General features: G+C 36.4%; 2 protein-coding genes across 2 annotated transcripts; one reads left to right on the top strand and one right to left on the bottom strand.

Annotated features, from left to right (window-relative positions):
- Positions 1–4,251: 4,251 nt before the first annotated feature.
- On the bottom strand, positions 4,252–8,432 carry polr1c (RNA polymerase I and III subunit C). Its single transcript, XM_058795587.1, has 10 exons — positions 8,298–8,432; positions 7,477–7,604; positions 7,159–7,230; positions 6,953–7,060; positions 6,690–6,822; positions 6,379–6,498; positions 5,409–5,561; positions 5,112–5,261; positions 4,909–5,025; positions 4,252–4,819 (listed from the first exon to the last, which is right to left on the bottom strand). The coding sequence occupies exons 2-10, from the start codon at positions 7,558–7,560 to the stop codon at positions 4,701–4,703; spliced, it is 1,056 nt and encodes a 351-aa protein (XP_058651570.1). The 5' UTR covers positions 7,561–7,604; positions 8,298–8,432; the 3' UTR covers positions 4,252–4,700.
- Positions 8,433–8,460: 28 nt separating this feature from the next.
- pcgf6 (polycomb group ring finger 6) lies at positions 8,461–14,494 on the top strand. Its single transcript, XM_058795588.1, has 10 exons — positions 8,461–8,603; positions 9,004–9,103; positions 9,223–9,319; positions 9,596–9,651; positions 9,770–9,829; positions 9,965–10,085; positions 10,757–10,784; positions 11,007–11,105; positions 13,024–13,110; positions 14,117–14,494. The coding sequence occupies exons 1-10, from the start codon at positions 8,463–8,465 to the stop codon at positions 14,162–14,164; spliced, it is 837 nt and encodes a 278-aa protein (XP_058651571.1). The 5' UTR covers positions 8,461–8,462; the 3' UTR covers positions 14,165–14,494.
- The last annotated feature ends 1,545 nt before the right edge of the window (positions 14,495–16,039 follow it).

The raw sequence follows: 16,039 nt of genomic DNA, 5'->3' as shown, positions 1-16,039 counted from the left end.
CAATCAGGTCCCGCTCTCCCCTCCCTCTCCTTCGTCCTCAGTCACACGCTCTCACACTCCGACTCTGCTGAAAACAAAGATGATCCCTCCTCTGTCTTTCCTCTGACACCACCATTGTGGAAGCTTAGATGTTTACCTGTGTGCGCTGACACTCACTCACCTTCCCTCGCAGTCACGCTGGTGTTCCTGGACGCGCTGTCGAGAAACAGAGAAGAAGGATCTACAATCAACTCTTGATTCAATTAAGTGCATGAAAACGACACAAAATGCAGTGTGTTTATTACACTAAAACAGCTTGAGTTCAATAAAAGCAATTGAATCTAATCAAGTTCCACATTGTTTGCCTCACCACATTTTACCTTTTTGGAGTCTGTGCTGTTTGTGGTAGTCGAAGCTCGGCGTATTGATGATCTGGAGCTGGGTCAATTAGCCCTAAAAAGCATGGACAGAGAGAAAGAGAGAGAGAGAACGTAGAGGAGAGCAAAAGGAGGAGGCGGGAGAGAGCGCACGGATCCACTGGAATAAATATGACGCAGAGCCAGAGCAACTTCTCCAGCCCGCTGTACCCAGCGAGGGCACTGTCACCATGGCAACGGCAGAGCAGTGATAGCTCGCCGGGGCACACAAGGCACGGCATTATTCTGTCTCTCGCTCGCTGCAAATACACAGTTCCACTCAGGCGGCGAGCATGTAGGCAGGCGGACGGGCGCCTTGTGTTCAATTAACTCTATCGTTCGGGGCCCCAGGAGCCCAGCCACCTATGACCTAAGATGAGGACGGACGCTGCTTAATGTGAAGGTTATTTGAGAACACGCCAAATGGGTTACAAATCAACGCTTGGAGACAGATCCTTACAGACACGGTGTTAAACGAAGCAAAGAGTCTGCCTAGTTAAACTGAATGGGAAGAGTTTATATGGCGTTGTGAATAAGAAAGGTTTATTGGCTTGCTGAAAAAAAACTTGGGGGACGTTTATATGACAACAATGTACAAAAAACGGAGAAGTTTCTTCTTTGTGTTTATAAAAATTTTCCATACAGACGATCTCTGTTCTCACTGATCTACGAAAACGATTAAAAATGCTGTAATAAGCATGTCAGGCCAGTAGATGGCAAAGTCACTTTGTAATTTTTGTAGTTTACATGAAGACGATAAAGGTAACTTGAACTTTGAAACACATTTTCAATAGTTTTCGTCTTCAGGCAAACAAAACACTGTTTTCGTGTAAATGAACAGCCAAAACTCATGAAATGTTTTCAGTTTTTAGTTGAAAGCTGTTGTGTAAACGCCCCCTTGGTTTGTTAGTCTGAGCTGGTTTAAGGTGGATTCCCAGCTATTTTTAGCTGAATGGACAGCTGGTCTTCAGGCCTAACCAGCTGAAAAGTGCCTGAAACCCCTCTAAAACCTGCCAGAAATCATCTCCAGACTGACCTGGAGACTGGTTTTAAAGTGGTTTTAGCTCTCTTAAACTGGTTAGGCTGGGACAGCTACTTAAGCTCAGAATAGTTTAAGAGGGGGTTTTTCCCCCAGCAGATTTACTAAATGTCTGGTGAAAAAGTTAGTTTGCGGGTCTTAGATGGTTTAAACTGGTCCCCAGCCTGGCTAGGCTGTTTTTAGCTGGACGAACAACAGGTCTCCTGGCCTTCTTTAAACAAGCCAGTAAAACATTGTTACATCTTAAAACCAGCCTAATCTGGTTTGCTGATCTCCCAGCGTGGCCTGGTGACTAGTTTTAAAGAGTTTGGGGCACTTTTTAGGTGGTCAGGCTGGCAGACTTGCTGAAGAACAGGTTGACCAGACTGGGAGACAAGCCCAAACCAGCTAAGACCAACTTAAACCAGCTTAGGGTAGTTAAAGCAGGTTTATTCAGTAGAGAATAAAGAGATTCAAGAGATTAATTATCCTATTGAAAAAACCTAATGTGGTTTAATCTGGTCCTGCCCAAGATGTTTTTAGCTGGCGCCCAACCTGACCAACCTGGAAGACAAGCAAACCAGTTTAGGCTGGTTAAAGCAAGCTTTTTTAGCAAGGTAGTTATTTGAGAATGCCAAAATCAGCCGATATTCTTGCATTGAACTTCCACTACCATTCATGTCAAGATTGAGACATTATTCAAATGATTTGACTCAAGCTGAAATCAAAAGCAATTTGTTTTATTAGCAATGGAAAGCTGAAGTAGTCAGGAAAAATGGTAATGTCCAGACAGTCAAAAATATAATAAGCTTTATCTTAATGAGCTGTCAAGCTGTGTTAAAGAAAATTCCACCCAGTGGGCCGAGGAACTGGGTGATCCCTTCACCATAATTTGCTTGCTTAGGAAAATACGGTATGTTTTATAAACAACAGCTCTGGCCAACAAGGATATGAGATTTTTCTTCTGTCTTTTTATGCTTTGAGTGGTGTCTGCTGCTTGCCAAGAGCAAAGCTGAGTAATGAGACAGGATGGAGAGGAATGGAGAGTGCCAAGTGACTCCAGTCTCAACCAGTCTTAGCAGAACCGTTCTAATGATGAGAGCCACACAATGGAAGGTGACCCACTTATTGTGCCGCTTCCCTCTGTGATTCGCCGTCTCCAAAGACACCCTGGCCCAATTTCAACGTGTACACATTGTGTGCGATTATGTATTTGCTTGTGTGTTATGGGTGGGCGGGTATTTGGTTGAATATAGCTCAAGATGATCTACTGCAGATGTTGTGCCCAACCATAACATTATGCCAAAATGTGACTAAGTGCACCTGGAAAAGGCAGAATGAAAGTACGGAAATAGCAAAGAACTTCTCCTGTCGAGCTCAACAAAAGGAATTAGATGCAAAATGAAGTATCTAGATCGTGCATAAATCAGGATGAACTCCATCAGGTGCTCTGGTGTTTGTATCATCCAGTGAGAAAAAAAACAGGATTTCATGCATAATGTTTTCATTGTGCTGACTCCAGCCCTCATTGTGCCAAACATTGCCCTACAGCCCAAACGTAAAGCTACTTTAGACGCATATGCCTCTGGCAACAGCAGCATATGCTGGACATTAGCTCTTGTAATTCAGTCAGCATGTTTGTATGCAACTCAAAGCAGACAGGAACCTCAGCATGTGCACTTTAGAAGCACTGATAGCAAATAATCATTACATGTCTATGAGGGATGATCTGCATAAAAATATAGGGCTTCTGAAGATGAAAAACTTTCCAAGCAAGTACTAAAAAAAACAACTCTCACTGAGTTCACTGAACTGAACACAAAGGCAAATTTTCAGGTCACTGCCACGATGAAAGGAAAATGCCTCTATAGTACTGCATTATTTAGCCCTACTGGCACAACGAGATGTTTAAACAGTGTCAAGAGGAGTACGTCTAATTAATCTAAGTACATTTCTGAAGACTGAATTGATTGCCTCTATCACCATTCCTTCCAAGATACGGCATTTGATTTCATTGATAGAGAGCAGAGCTGGCTGGCAAATTAAAACTAGACAATGCTTAGCCCTTTTTTTCTTAAGTGGAAACTATGAAGATGGGTGATCCAAAAGAAACGGAAACAAAAATCTAGTATATGCATGCAAAGAATGATGACCTGACCAGAAACATTACATTGTTATTCTAACAGTTTTGCTGTCTTACTAGGTTAAAAATCGGAGTACGAGCAATGGTGGGTGGTCAAACCGACTAACTGGATTCAATACAATTCACAAAAAAAAAAAATCATACTGTAAAAAACTAACCTGGTAAAAACAGCAAAAATTTAACATTCATATTTCTCAAATTACAACAATGATAATAATAATAATAGAAAAAAACAACTTTTTAAATGTTAAACATTAAAAAAAAACATTTTAACATTTAAAAAAGGATGGGGAAGCACTTTTGTGTGCTTTCCTGAAGCTAGAACAGAGCATGGCACTAGCAATGCCAAGATCATGAGTTTGATTCCTAGCAGACTGAACATGCATTAACTAATAAAAATGTACACCTTCAATGCAGTGTAGGTTTCTTCAGATAAAAGCATCAGCCAAATAAACCAAAACCAAACCTGCTAGGGTAGTCAAGAAATTAAACAAAATCAAACTGTCAAATATAATCAAATTAGTCAAACTGTCTAAATATCATAATTGTAATAGAAATTTTGTATGCACATTCGACAGACATGTCTAGACATGTCCATGACCCTAAATGAGAATAAGTCACAAAATTTCAAGAAAAACATTAAAGGTCAAGATTAAATTCTGACAACTTAAAGATTAAAGTGTATTAAATTGATACAATTTAGATTTTATTTTATTTAAATTACGATTTTAAAGAATATAAACACTCATAGTGCTTTGTTCAGATGTTCACTACAGAGATGAAAATTCATAGACAACAGGTCATTTTGTCAACAGCAAAAGTTTAATATACATGGAAAAACATAAATATGTCACAAAATATGTTGTGTGAAATATGTGACTTGCATTTTTATGTTTTGTTATAGCTGGACATCTCAAACAAAACAGATTAACTTGGCTAAAACGAAACAAATAAACTTGAATGTCAAGAAATATCCAGAATGCTCTTACGGCCTTAAGTTGCTCACTGGAATTTGTATGAATTCACACTTGTGAAAGGAGTTCTTTAGCTAAAGCTTTAAAAGCTATGTACAGTGTCAGCAAACCAATCCCATGACTTCGTTCAAAGCTATAGGATGAGTGTGACTGGCCTTATTTTCTTCCATCTAGTCCATTTCTGCCGCATCAAGCTCTGTGAGAAACTTCTGGCACTTAGAGATGAGGACTTTAATGGCCTCAGTAACCAGGACATCGGCAGAGAGGATCCCCGTGGACTCAACTGAGACTAAAGAGACGACACAGAAGGGAGATTTGACAATGCATTTGGTAAATCATCAAACAAACTTAACTCAATGCGTTTAGTTGCAAACGTACATATGAAATGATCCCGCACTCTGCCCAGTTTCACCAAGTTCTTCAAGTCATCATGCCGAAGAACTTCTCTGCTGCATGTGTCTAAACGACTGTTGATAACTTTAGCCACCTTCCTCCCTGAAATTCATCATCATTACATCATAATACAACAACAAAAGTACCAAATATCAAGACTAAACATGAATACAGCGAAACAGTCCTACCGTTCACATTCTGTATCTCAATAACTCCTGGTGAGAAGCAGCGCTTTAGCCTCTCTGCTTGTTCTCCCTCAATGGTCTGTAATAATGTGATTTCAGGAAGAAGTCTGTAGCTTGCAGTGGCCACAGGAGAAAACTTGGCATGATCTTTGCCTGTGATGTGCAAAAAAGCTTTCTAGTTAATCACACAGTTTATATAGGGACTGGACATTGGAGTTATATAATAACTAACTAAAATACATATGGCTCACTGGAAATCAAAGATCTATTTGGTCAGGCCTCAGGAGCCTCTTATATTACCTATTCCTTTGACACAGTGCATGACTATATCAAGTTCCTGCCCTGGTCGAAGTTGTGCCAGGAGAATGTCCCCATGCACAGGGCCAATCTTGGCATCTGCAAACACATCAGCTTGGTTTCCAATTGGGAGCCATTTTATGTCACCCGAGTAGACTGAAACCAAAAAAGACTTAAGTGAAATACTGTAAACAGGACAGTGATAATCAGAATGTTTTGTCATGGTTAGCAAATAATATGCATGTTGCTTCAAACTTGTACTTTTTGCTTGGAACACACAATTAGATGGTAGTCAGTCTAAGCCACCTCACCTTTTAATTTCATTGCATCTGTTTTTCCACACAAGAAAAGTGAATGGTGACTGAAACTGTCATTCTGCCTTACATCTTTTGTATTGCATGTAGGGCTGCACGAATAATTTAAACAAAACGGATTAAGCTGTGATACCATTTATTGTGAATATCAAATTTCAAAAGCTGTGATTTAATAAGAGATAAGCGCAGCTCTGCATTCATTTAAACGCAAGCAGCTCATGATCCAGCATTTTAGTTCTGAGTTTGGGTCACTTATAATATTTGGGAGCACACTTGTAATGAGAAGTGGTTATAAAACAGATTGTTGTAAACAGAAATTAGAAGCTTTAAGAGCCCCCTTCGGTTTTCTGCTTAATAGTTTAATATCTAAGAATGAAGAAATGTAAGACATAAATTGTTATAAGTATTATTATTAATTCATTATTCATTAAAAATGATTATTTTAATTATCAGATAGCCATAAAGATGATATTTGGCCATTTGTGCAGCCTTATGAAAATACACAGCAAACCTGGAGCTTTTTTATTGAATTTGTGGACCAGAGAAAGGGTGGATAATTGATCAAAAAAACTAAAGGATGATTATAAAGTAAACCTAATGGGAAATTTTTGGACTTTTAAAAAAGCTTAATTAAAATAAGTAAAGCATACTTTACTCACCCATGTGATTGAGATATAACTCCTTGGGATCTGAAGAGTCTTTAGGGGCTCTAGGATTCCTGGTGCATTTTACCTTCAGCTGAAGTTGAATTGTGTCAATTTCGGTGCCTTCCTGATCCTCTGATAAACACAACACACATTATCATTTACATTAATATGTGAAAATAAAAAAATAATAAACAGTCTTTCATAAACTTAAGTCAGTGTTGGCATAAACTACTTTCCTCATGACAAATAAGTTGCATTTGTCTAATTAACTGTTGTTTTAAATTAAAACAATTGAGCATTTTGTGAGTCCAGAATGTACTTACCCGGATTCCTATACTCAAAAAGACGAGGATCTGCTTTAATGGGCACAAGACCAAGTCTATGAGCTAGAATCTCATCCTGAATGATCGACGTGTTATTGTAAATGAAGACTTTTTCGATGGCCATTGTTGGGACCTTAATTTTCAAGTGAGATGAGGGCGAAAAAACATAAGATGACTATCAGATCCCGTTTCAAAAACAGCTCATGATGATGGTAATATAACATGTATACAAGCAGACACCACGGACAAAACATCAAACATACCTCAGCCAGTAATATACGGCGAAAAGCATTGGCGATGGAAGCGTCTATTCCAATCATATCAAACTCCAACATGTCCTCATCCGAATTAACTATATCGATCCTGAAATTCTACAAGTTACAAAAAAATTGTAAATCACTTAAAAAAAGCCCGACTTAGCAGCGACTACATTCATTTTAATAAAAGACAGCTTGTGTAACTCACACACCTTTTTGAATTTTCCCAAATCCCATGTGTCATCGTAACCTGGGTAATTTCCTGGATAATCTGTAGTATGGACCTGTAAATATATGATATAATACTTACATATGTAGCTTACAGGAATACATTTTAATAAACAATAATTATGTTATAATCTAAAGATAATAAACAACAATCACTGCAGTTTGTGTACGAAGAAACCTGCATGAAATGTGCGACGTTATATTATTAAATAATTGACACTTATATCGGCAATGAAACAGTCTGTATAGACATAAACACACACTGAGCACTATATAAATATCCCACACAGGTCATAACTTACATTTTTTACGCCAAATTCCCCCAATATTACTCTATCACGAATTTCATCCACGTTGCTCATAGGCGCCGCCATCTTTGCTGTCATGCCTCTCTTGCGCCGGTAGAGGACAGAAAACTTCCATTCAAAAACTTCACTCGAAAAGAAATTTCACCAGTCGTATTAATAATGTTTATAAATATACATACTAAATATAAGGAAGACAAAAACTTAACACAAACATAGGTTTAAAAAAAATAAAAAATAGCCCGCTATGTAATATAAGTTTCGATGAAAGCTTTGCTTTATCGTTCTTTAAGCCGTCCAATATCTCTTATCAATAAAACTCTTATAAACTGTTCACAGTCCTATAAGGTATCGACATATGTCGACTTTGTGGTATGTATTCTCACCAGAGCCATTAAAACAATGTTTTTGTTTTTCCAAAATGTTCTATTTTAACAACGAGGAAAAATTCATTTTTATTATTTTTCTAAATATTGTGTGTTGATCCAGTTCATGAAAACAAATTGTATGTTCAGTTAAAGCTTTTCAAATTATTATTATTTTATTATTATTATTATTTTTACTTAATAGTCCATTTCATAAAGTAGCCTATGTAATGTCAGATGCAACCAGAATATCTAATTCTGTGGTCTGGATGAGTCAAGTAGATGAGCGAACTACTTATATTACATATATTTAGTAATACTTTTTGCAGTAATCATTAGTGTCTTTATTTATACATTTTTATTTTATATTTTTTAACCATTTATTTATTCGTTCCTGTGAGGACTTTTATTCTATCCTCATTAAACTGCGTCACTGGAGTATTGCGCGCTCACCGTGAAGGTGCACAAGTAGATTGAAGTGTTTCTAAACTTGTGCCTGAAATTTACTATTCGCGATTGATCTTGAATGAAGTCATCCACCCACTCCACAGAGAGCAGACAGGCATCCGTAGGAGTTCTCCTGCAGTTGTTTTGAGGGCTTCGCTCTTTGAGTGCGCTATGGACGGAACTGTGGACAGAGTTGTGGAGGAGGGATCCCCGCGTGGGTCTTCCCGGACAGACGCTGCTCTCAGCGGAGAGGATGAGCGCCGTGACTCCGACCACAGCCGGGGAACTCACGAAACACATCCTGACGACGAGGTACTACACTAAATCAACTAATTAACCCAGTTTTTATTTATAAAGTACTTCAACTTGCAGGCTATAAGTTATTAAATCGCATGTAAGAATTAATCGACTAATAAATATGTTTGTGTATGTTTTATATGTAAATAAAATATACGTGTATAAATATTACTTGTACTTATATACTTAAACTTACTAATTTATTGTGACTATATATATATATATATATATATATATATATATATATATATATAAAACAACATTTGAAATGGATCAAAAAGTTAATCAAAGTTGTTCTAAGACAAGAACGGTTTTAGGACAACTTTGATGAAAGGTTTTGATCCACTTCTAATGTTGACTAGTGTATATATATTATATTTAATTTATTTAAATTTAATGTTTGTTTTGTTTAAAGCGCTCCTTGCCTCTTAGGGAATTTTATCCCTATATTCGCTGTGCCCTCTGCAATGGATTTTTCATTGATGCCACCACCATCACAGAGTGTCTTCACACTTGTAAGTGCACATTTCCCACCAATGTAGTGGTATAAATTGATTTTGTTTTCTTATATTTTCATGTAATCTGTCATTTGTACAGTGTTTGGCATCACACCTGTTTATTTCCCCCTTCACAGTTTGTAAGAGCTGCATTGTCAAGCACTTTTTCTACAGCAACAGGTGTCCTAACTGCTCAATTGTTGTGCACCAGACACAGCCACTCTACAGTATCAGGTAACTTTAGTTTTATTTATGTCTTTTTTTTTTTATTAATATTGTTCTTGTCGGTTTCAACTTTGGTGTAGTGTTGTTTACTGGTTTTGGTCTGTCACTAGAGATTTAGCCTAGCTGTTATGTTCGACACCATCTCTTGTGTCTCATTACTGCTGCCTAGCAATAACAGCCTCGCATATGTCCCAGGGTCTTTAGGGATTCTTATATTCTTTAGTGTTTAATTACTGGTCATGTTTTAGCATGGGAGTTAAAATTTCATCCCTTTTTCTCTTTTAGACCTGACAGGCAATTACAAGACATTGTTTTCAAGATGGTCCCATATTTGGAAGAAGGTTAGTGGAGTTTATGTTGAACTCTTTCTTGTTACGCTTTTGTTGTCCCATTGTGATTTTTAAAAAATATATGTGAGAAGCATTTCACAGAAAATATGTTGTGTTTTTTCTTCTTCAGATGAAAGGTCGCGAATATATGCATTTTATAAACAGAGAGGGCTTGACGTTCCTAAGCCAGGTTTGTTCATGCAATTGCTCTCCTGAAGTGTATTATTTGAATATATGTGCATTTTAGTACATAGATGATGCTTAGTAATATTATTTTAATGTAGTTATGATGCAGTCTTTTCTCTTTCTTTTTTTCCCCCCTCAGTGGCATCTCCAGCTACATACCCAGTGAAGCTGCCTCAGAGACAGAAGAAAGACATGCTGCCTCAGTCTGTTTTTACTATTCCCTCAGAGCTAGATGTGTCTCTGATGTTGGAGTTTGTGGGGTCAGTAATGTTGATTTGTGATTATACGTATATCAGTGATGTCATTCAGTTTCTAGAGCTTTCATCTGACTTTTTATTTAAAAAAAAAATAAAAGCAAAGACAGGTTTAATTTTTGCAATAACACGCACCACTGAATCGTTCAAACTGACCTGGAACATGCATTAGGAAGTAAATAGGGTAAATTTTGATTTCATGTTAATCTTTCTAAATGCTAGATGAGTTATGTTGCGTATCATCACTAGATGGAGCTAAACAGTAAAAAATCAAAAAGACTCTTTAAAGCCAGGATTTTCAGCCTTTTTGATTGAAATCCCTCCCATTGTCCAACACAATATTCAAAGCCCCTTCTTATTGGCTTACATAATTTACCTGATAATTTTTATTGATAAAAATTTAAAACAATAGAACTGATTGTTTTCGAATTACATTAATTAACAGTGATTCATTTTGCGTTTTCAGAATATTCTGTATGGTCTTCAGTAAAAACAATAGTTATTTTTTTTATCTTGATGTTCCCTCTTGATCCTCCTGGTTGAGAAACCTGATTTTGCACAATTGTAAATGCCCGCCTATTATTTATAAATTATTTGATTTTTTTGTTACACAAACAAAATATGTAATCCGTTAATGTTTCATCTAATCTTTATTTTTACATATCTTTGATTTACAGAGCTGAAAAGGGCATTGAAAACTATAAGGTAATGTTCATATTTTGTCAGTATTGCAATATTGATGTTTTTGTATTTTGTTAAAAAAAATGTAATTATATGTTTATATTCAGGAAACATATTGCAATATTATTTGTGCTTAACACATACAATTGAATCATTGTGTAGAATTAAGCTGAAATTGTGCTTTAGGCCTGGCTGGTTTTTTTTTTTTTTCATTTTTAATATCCTGATTATATTTTCACGCTCAAGCCCCTTGAGAGGAAGTATGTGCGTGTGTCAGGGGAAGCCACTGTCCGTCATGTGGAGCTTTTTATCAGGAGGAAGATGGAACTGAGTCAAAACTGCAAGGTGAAATATAGATCTTCTCCCCTTTATCTTTCTCACCCACAGCTTTTTGTGTATTGTGAATCAAAAACAACATTGTAAGGGTAAGGTCTTGGTCTTAAACGGCTTGTTTTCATGAAACCAGACGCATAAATCCTGCCTCAGACGGTCAGCAGTGTCAGAGGTCTGAAGGATATGTGGGGTGAGCACCCCCCAGCTGTGTCAGTCGCTCAATAATTCATACTAACTGGATGGGCAGAATGAATCAGACACCATCCTTCACACAGAGCAAAGATATGCTGAGTCATTTGATGCAAAATTGTTCTTTTTTCACTCCTTAGCAGACTAAATTCAGTAAATTCACTCCTCGTCTTTAGGGTTTCCACAATGAGGTCGTCATGTAAAAGTATGATTAAAGAAATGATGTTATTAGGATGTTCCCTTTCCCTCTCAACACTTCAGTGACTCTTGTCACACTTCACAGTCCTGCCATGTTGCTGTTTAATTAGTTTCCCCTAATCCCAATTCTGGATAAGGATTTGAGTCCTTGAAAAGAACCACAGCTCAGTCGAGCACAGAAATGACTGTCTGTGGTTGTGAATAGCAGTGATTATGTTTGAAAAGAAGATCTAGTGCTGTTATATATATATATATATAATATATATTTCTGCTGCTATTTCTGCAGACTGACACAGAGGTCTCCAATTTGAGAGCCATGTTTTTAACTGGTAACACTTTATTCTTTATTTTAGTGTCCTTCTTACATACTGTATGTTACATGTACCTACTATAGCAATAAGAGTTAAGTATGCATAATTACAAGCATCTAACCCTAAACCAAACTCTGAACCTAATCCTAACTCTATAGTAAGTATATGTTGGAAATGAATATTACCCAGTACTTATCTGTATAATTACACTGTTACAAGGACACCTTCAAATAAAGTGTAACGTTAAACTTTAAGCCACATACTTCAGCTTCACAGAAATATACTTATGTATTTACATTATTTTCATTGTTGTTCATAGTATATATACATGTGATTTGGGGCATTTTAAAGATATATTCTGTGTTCAATTCAGGTTAAGCATAATGTTATTTACCACAAATAATGTTATTTACCAGTTATTTTCCCTCCTTACTGAGGCAAAAATTGTAATTTTACAATTTCGTTGCCATGACAGCTCAAAGTTTTATTCAGAATTAATATACTAATATAAAATATACTATAAAGCTTCTCATTTTTGCTTTTTATGGTCACATGCAGCAGTTGTTAGTAAAGGCTGCTTGCATGTTGTAAGGCTAACAGTCATATCTGGATTACTGGCTTAAGGGTTTTTCCTGGCGTCCAGGCACTCAGTGTTGATTAGCTAAGACTGATCTGGCCCGGTGAGGAACACCTCATAGTGCCAGGGACATCTACTGGGATAGAGGTGAAAAAGGAGACACCAGGGTTTGTGTGCCTCGCTCCAGGACAGCCCGCTGTGCCCTGCTCCACATACTAGACTCTAAAAATTGTCTAATCATTCTGGGACTGAGGCGGTATTGTATATTCATATGGAGGCTTGAAATGCATTTCCATCTGGCATTTTAGGGTCACTGTGAAAAAGCACTCCATTGCTATCCAGTGAAAAGTTTGAACCCACTGGAGCCCAACCTCTAACTTTTATAAGTAATGTTTGCTAAGCCAAGAATCCCTATTTCTATTGCCCATATTACTTGTTATATTTTTGTGAAGGTTTTTTCCTCAGTATTCAACTTTGACATTGTGCTATAGTCAGGAATGATACTTCAAAACATGCAGTGTTTTGTGGGGAGGTGTGCTATTACTTTTCTAAAGTGATTAGGCTAAAAGCTTTGGCATAGATGATATGACAGATAGGAAAAAAAAACAGACTTGCATCACTTACATGAACATTTACATTCTGCTTTATTTGGCAGGTTGATGTTGTGTGTGGAGAGCATCTTCTTCAGCAATGCCAGTCTTTGAGAGAAGTTTTTAACACCATGGGAAAACATGCATTGCAGGTGGGTGTCTGATATAATGTACCTTTCATATTTTTGCTTTTTTTTTTTTTTTTTTTTTGGCAAAAAATAAAACAGCTGGAGGCACAAAGAATTTCTTAAAGGGTTTGTTCATCCAAAAATAAAAAATTATGTCATCATTTACTCATCACATATTTCCAAACCTGTATGAGTTTATTTCTTCTGTTGAACACAAAAGAAGAGATTTTAAAGAATGTGGATAACCAAAGAGTTTCTGTTCCCCATTAATTTTTTTTTTTACTTTACTTTGTAAACTCGAAATGTAAGTAAATGACTGAATGTTCTTTTTTGGGTGAACTATCCCTTTAAGGATTGTTCAGTCAGTAGCAGTATCATTGAGATGTTTTTAGAGAGAATGAGCCTTGTGTAAGCTGTTAATAAGTGTGAAAAACAGGCGCCTTACACAGTTCCCTTCACACAGCATTACATTAGAGCCTTACCTGCAGCTTCAAGTGCTGCTGTCTCTCAAAATAGCATTTAAAAAAAAAAAAGGGCAGAAAATTTACAATCTTTGACATCTCTTGCTTTGTTCTGTATATGTTTTAGAAGCATCAACAACAAGGACTTCACAAATAATTTTCAAATCTGTGATAATCCATTGTGGTTCATCTGACATCAAAATGTAATTTCATTGTTATTTTCAGCAGCAGAAATAATTCTAATTTGTTGCTCAACAAACATTTCTTATTATTATCAGTTGTGCTGCTTAATGTTTTTGTGAAAACTGATACACTACTTTCAGGATCCTTTGAATAAGTTCCTAAAAATAACATTTATTTCAAATAGAAATCATCACTGACGATGTAAAATTCTTACACTTTTTTTTAAATTTTTTAATTTATTTATTTTTTTTATTCATTTAATGTGTTCTTACTGAATACTAGTATTAATTTCTTTAAAAAAAAAAAAAAGATTGACCCAGAACTTTTAAACAGTAGTGTAAATTCTGCATTCCTTAATACCCACATTTCTTATTTTCCCTTTTTAGGATGGCATGCTGGTTCTGCATTTTGGACTCGTTCTACCTGCTCAGTAAAGAGGGAAGACACAGAAAGACCAGCTACTGTGGTTTTATTTCAAGGGCTAAACTGAATTTTATCATAACAGTTATCCTATGCAGTGATCCTTTGTCTTCCTGGTTACCTTCTGCTCAAAATGATTAAAAATATGTCAGCATTATTTGAGCAAATGCATTAAGAAACATAAGAGCTGATTAGCTATTTTCAGAAAATACTGTTTGTTTGTTTGTTTGTTTGTTTGTTTGTTTGTTTGTTTGTTTGTTTGATCGTTTGATTGATTTTTGGTTACAATTTCCCTGACTGACTGTAATACATTTGCTAAGATAAACAGAGAGCAATTAATTACACCTTGTTTCTGAGAAAATATTGTTTTGACATGAATTTTATTGCTTGGTTTTGTTGTGCCTCTAGTTTAGCTGACAAAAAGTAACTCAGTACTTTGAAAGAAATAATTCACTTAAGTACCTGGACAGTACCTAAAATGTGTTTAATTCTGTACAGCAATGAAGATGTTCATTGGGTTTACAGTCTTTCTCTCCTCAACTCTTCCATGGTGTTTAAGTGTTTCTGTTTGTCTTTGTTCATTTTAGATTGAAATCTTTATGTATTTGTTGAGCCATATTGTGTTATTACAAGGCCTTTGGGGCGGAAGATCTTTCATATGTTTTTTCACCTTTTGCAATATTGTAATTTAAGTGTTCCTTTACTTTTAAAACAGCTTTACAACTAAATGTTAAACTGTGCATGGCCAGACACACACCATTGCATATAAATACTATGCAAATATTATGTGTCCCTTTTCATTTAGTCATCTTTTTAGTTTTGGGAAATATTTTATGACCCACTCTGATTTTGTGTTTGTGTGCTGCTTATTTCAAATTGAGACACACACACACACAAAAATAGATTAGCCTAAATGTTAGGAAGCGTCTTTCACCTCATATGTAATATTAGTCGCCTGTATAGTTAAAGCCATTATCACAAACGACTCTGGAGAGTCTGAGGCTCAGTCAAGTCCAGTTACCTTTATAGCGCTTTTAACAATACAGTTTGTGTCAAAGCAACTTTCCAATAGGAAAATAGTGTGTCAGTAATGTAAAATGACAAGATTAAACACTCAATTTTCAGTTAAAGGCATTTAATTATTGAATTCAATGATGTAATCGTCCAGCTCAGTTTAGTTTAAATAGTATCTGTGCAATCATGTAGACGATAATCGCTGGAAATTAATACGGACTGGATCGGATGCCTACGGTGATCTCGGAATAAGAAAGAAACAGACTAATATTAGCGTTCTTCTTACGATGTAACAAGTACATCGGGTGTTATGGGAAGCGTTCCCGGTTCTGGTTGACCTAATTAATGCAGCCTAACAATCCTTTAACGGATATTAGAAGCGTATTAGTGTGTTATGTGTACGCCAGGTTAAAGAGATGGGTCTTTAATCTAGATTTAGACTGACAGAGTGTCCAGATTGTTCCAGAGTTTGGGCGCTAAATAGGAAAAGTATCTGCTGCCCGCAGTTGATTTAGGTATTATCAAATGACCAGAGTTTTGAGAACGCAGTGGACGTGGAGGACTATAATGCCATAAGAGCTCGCTCAAGTACTGAGGAGCTAAACCGTTCAGGGCTTTATAAGTCATTAACAATATTTTAAAATCTATTAGATGTTTAACGGGGAGCCAGTGCAGAGTTGACAGAACCGGGCTAATGTGGTCGTACTTCCTGGTTCTAGTAAGGACTCTAGCTGCTGCATTTTGAACCATATCTGGAGTTTGTTTATTAAGCGTGCAGAACAACCACCCAATAAAGCATTACAATAATCTAACCTTGAGGTCATAAACGCATTAATTAACATTTCTGCATTTGACTTTGAGAGCATAGGTCTCAA

This window comes from Onychostoma macrolepis, chromosome 13 (assembly GCF_012432095.1).
Source record: "Onychostoma macrolepis isolate SWU-2019 chromosome 13, ASM1243209v1, whole genome shotgun sequence".
In the NCBI taxonomy this organism is placed as follows: Eukaryota; Metazoa; Chordata; class Actinopteri; order Cypriniformes; family Cyprinidae; genus Onychostoma; species Onychostoma macrolepis.
The sequence above is the reverse complement of the archived record's forward strand: the minus strand, read 5'-3'. Positions and strand labels throughout refer to the sequence as shown.